Source organism: Phalacrocorax aristotelis, chromosome 3 (genome assembly GCF_949628215.1).
Source record: "Phalacrocorax aristotelis chromosome 3, bGulAri2.1, whole genome shotgun sequence".
Taxonomy (NCBI): Eukaryota; Metazoa; Chordata; class Aves; order Suliformes; family Phalacrocoracidae; genus Phalacrocorax; species Phalacrocorax aristotelis.
Window position 1 is genome coordinate 63,475,561 of NC_134278.1, and position 11,249 is coordinate 63,486,809.

The 11,249-nt window shown below is 42.0% G+C and overlaps 1 protein-coding gene across 1 annotated transcript; it reads right to left on the bottom strand.

Moving 5' to 3' along the window:
- Positions 1-537: 537 nt before the first annotated feature.
- ALDH8A1 (aldehyde dehydrogenase 8 family member A1) lies at positions 538-11,249 on the bottom strand. Its single transcript, XM_075087685.1, has 7 exons — positions 11,034-11,249; positions 6,814-6,961; positions 6,275-6,430; positions 4,913-5,062; positions 4,016-4,272; positions 3,025-3,186; positions 538-1,580 (listed from the first exon to the last, which is right to left on the bottom strand). The coding sequence occupies exons 1-7, from the start codon at positions 11,172-11,174 to the stop codon at positions 1,128-1,130; spliced, it is 1,467 nt and encodes a 488-aa protein (XP_074943786.1). The 5' UTR covers positions 11,175-11,249; the 3' UTR covers positions 538-1,127.

Below are 11,249 nucleotides of genomic sequence, written 5' to 3' on the forward strand. Positions count from 1 at the left end.
ATCAGTAATAATTTTTCATCAGTTTTTTGTATTTTAGAGGTGCCTTTTTTTTCCCCCAGCAGCTCTGAAAAAATATCCCAATTACTCATTAGCTCTTCTCAGAATACAGGCATTTATGAAACTCCACACAGTTCTGTTCATTGTGAAATTCAGCTCAAAACTTGAAAAACAAATCGTGAAGGACTGCTGTAAAAATGCAATAGTAATGTAGCCATCTCAAGGGGCGGGACTTTATTTCTCTTTTTGTGGAATGCGAACAAGTTTGTGAGATACCTGATAAAATAAAAAGCTCTGTAAATGAACGAGGGAAAGTTGCCAGTGGTTTTACATTTTGGTGACAAACCTTTCCAGCAGTTTGTTCTCTTAGAAGTCACTCCCAGTCTTTATTAATGAAGAATGATGCTGTCTGTGATATAGCCAAATCTTTGTGTAGGGATATGAAAAACACCGTCGCTGAGGCCTAGAAGTGACAAAAGGCTGTAATTTCAAAATAGTTACAGAACAAGTCTTAGGATGATTCAGCTGCATACCATAAAACAGGTTATAATTAAAACGTTTATTGTCTCTGTGTTTCATAAGAATTTCATGACCCCATGGCTTAATACCACCTAATAGATTAAAGGTGCTGCCTTAGGCATTCAGTGTGCTGTAGCATTAGTCCTTATCTGGTATCAGTGAAGCGCAATACGGATTGGTACATGGAACATACTGCTTACAGTAGAAATGGGCTGATCCCCATGACAATATCACCCTCACAACACGCTTGCCACTTTGTCCATCAAGGTAATTCACCAACCACAGGTACAGTCATATATCATCCTTTCTCCAATCTGCCTGGGAGATATTTTTGAGACAGGAATACTCAAAAAGCTTTAGGATCCGTAAGATAAGCAAGTCATCTGGCTTAGTCCAGGTTGACTGTGTAGTCCCCACTGATCTTCTCATTTAACATGAAAGGCTGAATTCAACATTAGCATTTGGGATGATTATTTTCAGCTGTCTTTGATATTACTTGACCAAAGCTCAAGAAAAAGATGGCCACAACAGCAGCCTGTGTTCCAGAAAGCCGTTTACAGAAACAAATTACCATAATTTATTTTACCCTAAATCGCTTTTGTTAACATACGTCAGTGCTTTATTGTGATGGTTTTGACCTCAGTGAAGAACTCGTAGGAATCCTTTGCTCCCTCCCTTCCTATGCCTGAGGCTTTCATTCCACCAAATGGCAAGTTCAGATCTCTAACAAGCCAGCAGTTGGTCCATACCAATCCAGACTGCAGTCTTTGTGCCACCCGATGAACGCGTCCCACATTGCTGGACCACACAGTGGCTGCCAAGCCATATTTCACACCATTGGCTCTTTCGATTACTTCCTCTTCTGTATCAAATGCTACCACGCATGTCACAGGACCAAAGATCTCTTCTTGCATGCAACAAGATTCATCCTTGACTTCAGCAATAACTGTGGGCAACATGAAATAGCCTTTCTGGTTGCCAGGTGGGAGAGCCAAGAAATCCACTCCCTCTCCACAGAGGACTCTGGCTCCTTCAGCTTGGGCTTTCTTCACATAGCTCCTTACCTGGGGAAACATCAGGAAAAAATCACTGCTAAAGGACACCAAGTCCTGAGGGTCCACCTCTCCAGCCTGGGCACATCAACAGGAGCCCCTGAATATCTCCAACTGGATCACTCTGCCTTTACTTCCCTCCTAACAACAGAGGTAATTCTCTAGATTTTGTTGTTAAGTTCTTGTAAAAGTAAGTCTGGGTATTTCTTGCTGTAAAACAACCTTTCTTTCTCTCCAAACATTTACTAGGCTAGCAGGCAACACTGCTGGCCCTTCTTGCTAAGTATTCTCAAAAGGGTAGGGACCCTGGTGAAAACACAAGTGGTCCCAGGGCCTCCCTCTCTTCTTCCAGGAGCTCAGACAGTATTCCACGCTGCGGTTCCATGCCACATATTCCATGCCATGGTTCACTCAATTACTCATAGGGATCAGCAATATTTTCCTACCTCACAGGTAGGCTTGCTAAGTGTTTACATGCCACTAGGACGATGAAGCCATGAATGCTGTAGAAAATCTCATCAATAAATAAAGCTGTTTCCATGGCTGCCACTATCGTATGCTACCTTGGACACACAGGACCTGCTATTGATCTATTTCTGCAGTTCTGAAATGGTTGCCTGGCTTCTCTCCCTATAGAAACACCACAGAGATACACCACATTGGTAGGTTAGACTTGGAAGTCCTCTGTGTTACCACAGACTGAGGACCTCGGGAAGTGGGTGTCTCTGCCACTCTGCTTCTGAACAGGTCTGGAGAACCTGCTGAGGTGTCAGGAAGCATGACAAAGGTTTGGCCTTCTCTCTCACTCTGCGGTTTTCCATCTGCATCTTGCTTATGCTCATTGTGTCAGATAGTTTAGGGATGTGAGCATCCGCTCTCCTGATGTCTGTCTGACACCATAAAAATTCATTTTATATAAGCCACTAAAGCAGACTATGTTTAACTGTGCACCATCTCAGCTTCCCTCTATACATATGCAATTCCAAATTACTGCAGGTAGTCCTAGGAAACTGTGTCTTATACTCCCCAGAATTTACCAAAGAGCGATATAAAAATAGAACTTTTACCTTGTTAGCTACCTTATTAGGCAAATAAGTGATCTCAGCAAATGCAACATTAAAATCCATGAAAATGTTGTTGAACTCTAAGATTGGTTAGTATAAATTCAGGATTTTGATTTACACATTTTAAATTATTTCACTTCAAATGGGAAAAAAATACTGTTTGCCATTTTAAATTATTTTCCCCATGGAGCTGATTTTTCTGGAGTTCTCACATGATCCCAGGCCACAGGCAACAAAAACCTTAGCAAAAAGATACTTTATAATGGCTTTGAATCATCATCCCTCAGAGCTAATCTTGGAGAGGACATGGTCCTTTCCATAAACCTCTGAAATCACCTTTCATATCCCTCTAGCAGATGAGATGAGATCATGTATACTCCATGTAACATCACCTTTTCTAGATGCTCTTTACTTATCAGTGCTCCCATGTTGACTGTAGGATCTGAGGGGTTCCCAACCTTCCACTTCTTAGCTTCTGCCACAAACCTCTTCAAAAACTCACTGTATATGCCCCTCTGAACAAAGATCCTGGAGGTGCAGAGACAGATTTCACCCTGCCAAAAAGAAACAAACAGGAAAAATAACAATATTAGTTCATATTACATTGTATGATTGATGAGCAATAAGAGCCACATCCCAGACTGAGACCTGTGTCCCTGCATCCTCAGGATTGCAAACTACATTCACCAACACTGCAGAGTAGGATCTTTCCCAGATTAAAAAAGGAAAAGAGAAGAAAAAGGCAAAACGGCAATAACAGGACTGTACAGTCACTCACTAATGCAAATAAATTTGATTTTTCATTGATTACATGTTGTCTTCTCCAACATTCTTCATAGGAAATGTGATTTCCAATTCTGAATGATCTCTGTCTTGATTTCCTGATAATCCCTTTCTGATACCAAGCTATTTTTCTGAACATTTGCCCTGATACAGTTTCACAGCTTTAGTAATCTCTCCTCAGGGTGATGATGAGGGAAGAGGAACGTTGATAGAATTTGGAGCGGGGAGACTCCTAATTTAATTCCAGCAAATCAGCAAGCTTCCCACTTACTTGCAGGGTGGGATTTGAAACAGCTGCTTTCTGGAAGGATAAGCAATATATATATATTTTTTGAGGTGTCATTTAATGAGACCTTATTATTTTCTGATGGGAGAGTACTAGGAAGAGCCTTTTATTATTGTTTCCCTGCTTGTGGAATAATGAAATTTTTTTCATATTTTTCGATTTGCAGTTTGACTACAACATAGAATCTTGAAACAGACCTTGACAATTTAGGATTGGGATCCAAAGGTACGTGCACGTGTGCACGCACACACTCTCAGACACAGGCACACCTCCTGCTGCAGGCAGGGTTTATAGGCTACAGAGGCGGGAGGCACCTGGTTGGCGAAGCTGGACCTCAAGGTTGTGGGGATGCATTGGGTCAAGTCAGCGTCATCAAAGACGATCGCAGGGTTTTTGCCTCCCAGTTCCATCGAGAGCCGTTTGCAGTGTGGAGCACTTTTCTCCATGATCCGCTGGGCCGTCAGTGTGCTTCCCGTGAAGGAGATCAGAGGCACGTCAGGATGGCAGACAAGGGCTTCTCCTGCCTTGGTGCCTGTTCCAAACACCACATTCACCACCCCGTGGGGCACTCCTGATGGGAGGAAATGCACACAGTCATCGTACCCTTTCCCTTGCTCTGCGGGTTTCACTTCACTGTGTTTTGCCTCTGAAGTTAGAAAATTACCAGTAGATTTAAGGTACAAAGACTGACCCTCAACTTACATAGTAGCTGAAATGCATGATGTTAAACAACTCTGGGGGCCGTCAGTTAAAAGATAAAACCAATTCCACTGATCAGTCAAGCTTGCCTGACATCCAGTTTTCAGTCATTCAGGGAAGAAGCAGTTGCCCTCCGGTTTTTCTTAATAGTGCACCAAATACATCCACAACAAAGACACCGACAGCTGATTTGCACTCTCTCACACCCTCATGGTTCCTCTGCTGGCACCACAGACTTAGGACACCCTTAAGTGGAGTGCAGGAGTGGGAAAGGAGGCACAGGAAGACTTTTCATGAGAAGATAGTGGGAAAAATGGGGCAATAGCTGAGGTGGGGAGAAGGGATAGTACGAGAACAGGGAGAGCTTTTTGTTCTACAGTGCAACATTCAGCTACAGCAAACAGTCTTTCCCAAATTCTTTGAGCACGTTCTGATTTCTGCAACAAAAAAAAATGGTGCACAGGCAAGCATTCCCACCCCATTCTCCCTCCCTAGCATGCTATGGGACTTACCTGCTTTCTCCAAGAGCTTGCACATCATCCAAGCCGTGACAGACGTCATCTCACTTGGCTTGGCAACCACAGTATTTCCACATGCAATGGCAGGAGCTATTTTCCAGGTCAACAAATATAGTGGCAAATTCCAGGGACTGATTAAACCAGCTACAAAGCAAAACCACAAAAGAGAGGAGTTTGGTCTGCTGGTCGAGAAGTTACACACCAATTCAGATTTATGAAGGGAATTTGGCTATGGCTTTTATTTCCAGACAATTGTACAACAAATTTGCAGCTAGAAACATTTCTCAGAGGCAGATAATTTTAAAAGATTTGTGCAAATGATCCTAAAGGTGATCAGTCAAACTCTCTGAATAAGTTTTGCTGCTTCTTCGGGGCAGAATCTTGTATTTTTCCAGTAATTTCCTCTGGGAATACTTTCACCTTACATATTTATAGGAAATAGTGAAAAACAATCTGTAACTGTTTGGTGTGATTGCTCACAAAAGCCGTAGGATTTCTCGCTGTTTGATGGAGCAGATACAGTGTGTGATTTTTCCTTATGAGAAAAATTTTACCAGAAGTACTCGTGTTCTCCACTGCCCGCAAAAACTTTTAAATAGGTCCTCTAGGTTAGCTAATTTTATTTTTTAAATAATTCAACTGCGAATGTGGAACATTCATATATATTTAGATAAAACACCTTATAATGGAATTTTTATGGCTTCTATTACTTGTCAGTGCAGCACAGCCACTTTATTTCTGAAGTACTAGCAGCACCTAGCGGCTGAGTTCAGCAATTTCCCAGCTAAAAGCTGCTTAGCCACCCGTGTGCATTCCAGTCACAGGCTGAAATGTCACCTTGCAGGCAACTACTGCTCCACCAAAGGCGAGGAGGATCCAGCTCTCCCCACAGGAACAGCAGCTCATTGTTTCTGAGCATCTCACTGATCCACAGCAGTAATACTTACCCACACAGACACACGCGTACAAAACACACAAGAAATATTTTGAGGGTGCGAGCTACCAGGTTAAAATAGATTATTTTTAAGGCATGTAAGCACTCTTTTTACCATGAAGTTGCATAACTTCAAAGCCAGGTTAGACAGGGCTTTGAGCAACTGGGTCTAGTGGAAGGTGTCCCTGCCCACAGCAGGGGGGTTTGAACTAGATGACCTTTAAGGTCCCTTCCAACCCAAACCATTCTATGATTCTGTGATAACTGATTTGACGTAAACTTCGTCAGGGTTTAGCAGACTGGCTGTGTTTAGCACATGATCCAGAGACAATAAATGCTTTTGAAAAATCCTCTTCCTTTGTTGAGCCGCTGCTGCGGCAGACAACTCAGCCAAGCTTTTCAGTGTTTCTGGAGCACCATACCAACTCCCACAGGTGCCCTCGAGGTGTAATGCACGCAGCCCATGGTTGCCATCTCGGTGCACTCTGTCGTGTGATGAAGTATGGAAGAGGCAAAGAATCGGAAGTTGTACACGGCCCGAGGGATGTCCACTGTTCTAGCAAAGGTAATAGTTTTTCCTGAAACAAAACCAAGCACACTGCTGTGTTATCATGGGCAGAAACAGTGCTTTAAACCCTCCTCTGAAAGATAATTTGCATGTTTTTAGGGAAATGTCTTTGTCCTGAGCCCAAGCAATCCCTGGCATAGTGCAACCATAGTCAATGACAACGGCTCCCCTGTAGTACTGCATTCCATATATCTAACGACCGAAGTCAAAGTCAGCAATTCTGAAAAGCAAGAATGCACCAGGAATCCAAAATCAGCAATTTCTGCAAAGTTCATGCACATCAACTCCCATCTGTCCCAACAGTTCATACCATACTAAAAATTTGTACCATATCCTCCATTTCAATATTCAACAAGACATACTATATCTGAGATCAGCAGTTCCAATTTTTACCCTGATCCCTTGACTCTGCTTGTGCAAATGTTTCCAGGTCTTGTTCAATCAGGTCTGCCAATTTGTTCAGGATCTGAGATCTTTCCAATGGACTTTTTGAGGACCAAACTGGGAAGGCATTTTTGGCAGCTTTGACAGCAGCTTCCACCTAAAAAACCGAGATGGATGGTGAATGTTAATGAAAAGCCTTAGAAAGATTATCAAACAATCAGCAAATGAATTCATATTTGAGAGATTAATAATCCAGACCACATTTCTGGGAAGACTCCATCTCTTCAGAGTTGTGACTATTGATAGCTTCTCTGTTTTTCAGCTCCTCAGGACACTATCCCATAACTCAACAAGTACTATTGAAATGGAGTATCTAGAAAAGAAACTGTCACTGTAACTTTTACTTTTCTCTAAAATCCAGCAACTTGTGGGCAAGCCTCCAGGCCTAGAGGAAACACCAGACTGGTCAACTGGCACCAGCAAGTGCCACTGGCTGAAACCATGCAGAATCTTGTTTCTCATGGGGGAAAGTGCAAGAATCTCACAGAGCAAATGCAGCCTCAGTCTAAATATCCACCGTCCTTGCAACACAGGGGTTCAGGCACACCAAGCAATGATGAAGGTAAGGGACTGGGGAAGGAACAGACCGTATGCCCTGCTACCCTGTTACTTCCTCTTCCCTTTCCCCTGGCTGGTTCAAGCAAGGACTAAGAACATATTTACAGAATGGACACTCAGAGAAATTCTTTAATCTTACCTGATTACAGCTAGAAACTCAGTAATGCCCTCACAGAAAAAAAGCTCCTTTCTAAACTCTTCGGGTTTAGTCATTTCTCTCATCAAACATGTAATGAAGTCTACAGAGATGAAAGATCGTTACATGCATTTATATAGATGCACACCAGTCTTGTCAGTATTTTGCCTGAGATGTACATAACTCTGCATGGTCCTTCAGCCTGACCTTTTCGAATAGTGGCAGATTACCAGCACTTTTCTAAAGCAGACAAGGCTTCAAAGGATTAAAATTCACCAGAAAGCTCCCTCTCCCATCAATCATTTCCTCTGGGCTCTTAAATGCAAGTTACCTGCATATATTGATTTATAAGGAGTTCCTTCTTTATGTTTACCAGTCTCTCGGATTACTAAAGACTGTTACCAACATTCTTCCATACTTTAATTAACTACCCTATTTCCCAATTTTTGCATCCTACGTAGCCTCTTCTTTATTGCTTCCAATGTCTAATATATATGCATCAAGGTGGGCTTTTAGCCAAAGCTGTCTTAGATGGTTTCCCAAAATTTTTGCTCATAAATTTCTTCAGCTTTTGGAAATCTGCCAAATTCAATAACTAGGATGATGCTGATATAATACTAATCAGATCATTCTGACCTCTCCTAATGTTGCCATAGTGCTGGTTCCCATGCAGTCATTGAAGGCTCCTTTTCTCCAATTCCACAAACCCGAGATCCAAATTTGTTCCTTCAGATTGTGACGGGTGTTATAAAAAACATCGCAAAATAATTTATAGACATTCCAGTGATATTTTACTAATTAGGCACAAAAGTTCAAACAAGCGAAAAACCTTCCTCCCCGTGCACATTGGAATTTATGGTCTCCCTAAAAATAAGGACCAGAGTTTGAGAGCCAGAACGATACTGGTACGGAGGCCAAGATGGGAAATAAACCAGCTCGTACAAGGTCACATGGATCACTGGCCAAAGTCAGAAACCTAGACTCTTGCAACTGTAGTTCGACAACCTACTGCTCAGGTGCCGAGGCTGCAGGCTGTCAGCCACCGAACAACTGGAGCAGGGCCAAAGCAGGCCTGGGAAAGGGGAACTGCAGCTTCTTGAGTGAGTCAGGTGTGGACGACATGCTACCCTGAAAAGGTTCACCCTCTGAAACCATACCACCTTTACTAATTAACTTGTTCTTCCACCCTCCCGTCATTAGGTGCCATTGTGGTGCAGCTTCTCATCTGTCCTCTCCTCTGTGGCCTTTTCCAGCAGGTGCTGCGTGCTGATGTGAAGTTAAGGCTATCTGCATTTTTAACCCTCCAGTGGGTTTAGAAGAAGGAAGAAGATGTTGCATTTTCACAGAAAGCAGAAGAGAAAATTAGCAAAGGAAGGAATGAAGTGGCAGTAGATTAATCTAAAAAGAAGGCAAGAGGAAAAAAAGGAGAGATTTGTACAGCAAAAGTAAGAGAGCATACAAAGGTTAAACAGTTACTTAGTTTGACTAGCAAAAAGGAGCAAAGAAAGTTGAGCCATGAAGAAAACATGCATAAGAGTTCAGCTATGAACTCATGTGTCTGAAACGCTTCCTTCTGCTTTCTGCTTCAGCACAAGACACACACAGAGAAAGAACACACAATCCAGGCCTATTGTAAAAGGTTGATACCAAAATTCTGAAAACTACCCTCAGGACATGATGTTTGCTTTCCCAGGGGATGATGCACAGAAGCAAGGTTCTTTAAAGAGAGATTTTTTTTAAGGAAATATTTGCCAGGACTAATTTGCCCTCACCAGCCTGTCTTTTGGAGATCCAGGGCACCTATCTGGAATTTAAAACATCTAGCTGGGGGACAAATTAACCTCTGAAAAGAAAAGAACATGCAGTGTTTTTGAGGGAAACTGGCTGAAATGGCCACTGCAGCTGACCTGGTGTTAAATTCCAGGGTCAGCAACAGATTCACTCTCTGTCTGTGTTCTGCCTTCTAACCTTCTACTAAAATTAACCAAGAAAAAAATCCAACTGGACATTGACCCTTGCTAGAAACCAGCATCCCGAGTTCTTTGTTGAACCTGGGTCTAGACACTTATTTTGATATCTCTAGATACCCTTTAAGTAATATGTGATTGCATTTTCCCCTGCAGCATATTCCATCAGTCACCAGCAGATATGCCAGTTCTGCAGAGCCAGACCTTCTTGTATAGTTGTCAAACAGCAGGAATAAGGCAGTCTCCAACTTTACAGTTCCCGCTGCTACGCACAACCACTAACTCAGAAAGATGAAAGAGAAAAGCCATTGCCTTTAATATATTTGAACTACATCTCCAGAATGATCCGCAGCCTACTTCTGTTAGGTTGTTCCGGCATTCTCACATCTCTCTTGTTTTAATGATTTTGCAAATGAATCAACAGGAAGATTTGCACCTGCACATCAAAGAGAAGTCTTTTCAGGCATAATTAGGGTTGGAATGAACTTACACAGATGTATTCTAGCAAACCCAACCTGTTACTCTTCAACCCTTGGTCATGAGCATCTAGCAAATATTTACCTAGTTGAAATTACAGTGCAAAGGTTTCTGCTGAGAGAAGTGAAAAGACGTCAGTAGGACTGAAATGCAAGTGAAGGGAACAACTACACACAGTAACACTTTGTTTTAAAAAATGTTTTTAAAATACTATACACTGCTTGTCAATATTTTTCAAGCCCTTTGCACTACCCAATATTTTTCAGCCGTAAATCTGAAACACTATGTTGGATACACACTTGTAGGTCCCTTATAAAGTAGCATCAATGAAACTGCAGCTCCCCAGATAAATGTCACACTGCCCATCCACAGGTAAACATGTATAAGGTACCAGGAAACATTCATCCCATTAGAGACCACAGGACTAGGAAACATTACACTGATGCAGCCGACAGGCTACGTTATAAGGAAACACACACTCATTGCAGCCACTTCATCACCTCCACTTAATACCCGACTGCTAATACCAGAGAGGTCTATAAGCTTTTTACCATTTTCAGGGAAGAGTCAGAAAACCAAAAATCCTTTTAAAGGACAACTGCAAACCATCAAGACATGAAGGGAGAACACATTTAGTTGTATACATTGCCTTTAAGTTTTTTCACAGAAGAGATCAATAAACCCTTTTCTCTCTTACAGATTGTTTGTACTTACAGCCAGTCTGAGCGTTATTGTGAATTTATGTACAAGATATCTCCCACGTGAGCTGAAGGAGCTCCACTGAAGTTACTTTGTTGATTTACACCAGCCTAAGATACAGCCTATAACTTTCTAACAGCAAAATGTAAAAAAATGACAGTATTGGCTGCTGCAGTAATAGATCACACAGTGCTAGAATACGATCAAGAACCTACTCATCTAAGCATTAGTCTTCAGCATTTTTCTGTTCTCTCACCCTCAGCCTCCTCCACTCAAAATATGTTACGTGCATTTAATGTTTACACTTCTTTATACATTTGAATAGTACTCACCTCTTCTTTGCCACTGTCTGGCACCCTGCAGTAGACATCTCCAGTAGATGGATTATAGGAGTCTATGTAGGAGGAACAAGGAACAAATTTGCCACCTATGAAGTTTTCCAGCACTAAGAGAGCCTTTGAGTGAGCCATCATTAGCTGCTTGCTTCATCTGTGTTTTTTTTTCTACAAGGGCATCAGTTTAGATTAGTAGGTTTGTATGTATTTGCA

Coding starts and splice junctions, on each gene's coding strand:
- ALDH8A1 (XM_075087685.1), bottom strand. CDS start 11,174: ATGATGGCTCACTCAAAGGCTCTCTTAGTGCTGGAAAACTTCATAGGT. Junction 6,431..6,813: donor AGCAGAGTCAAGGGATCAGG/GTAAAAATTGGA, acceptor GTTTTGTTTCAG/GAAAAACTATTACCTTTGCT. Junction 3,187..4,015: donor GGTCCAGCTTCGCCAACCAG/GTGCCTCCCGCC, acceptor TCTTTTTGGCAG/GGTGAAATCTGTCTCTGCAC.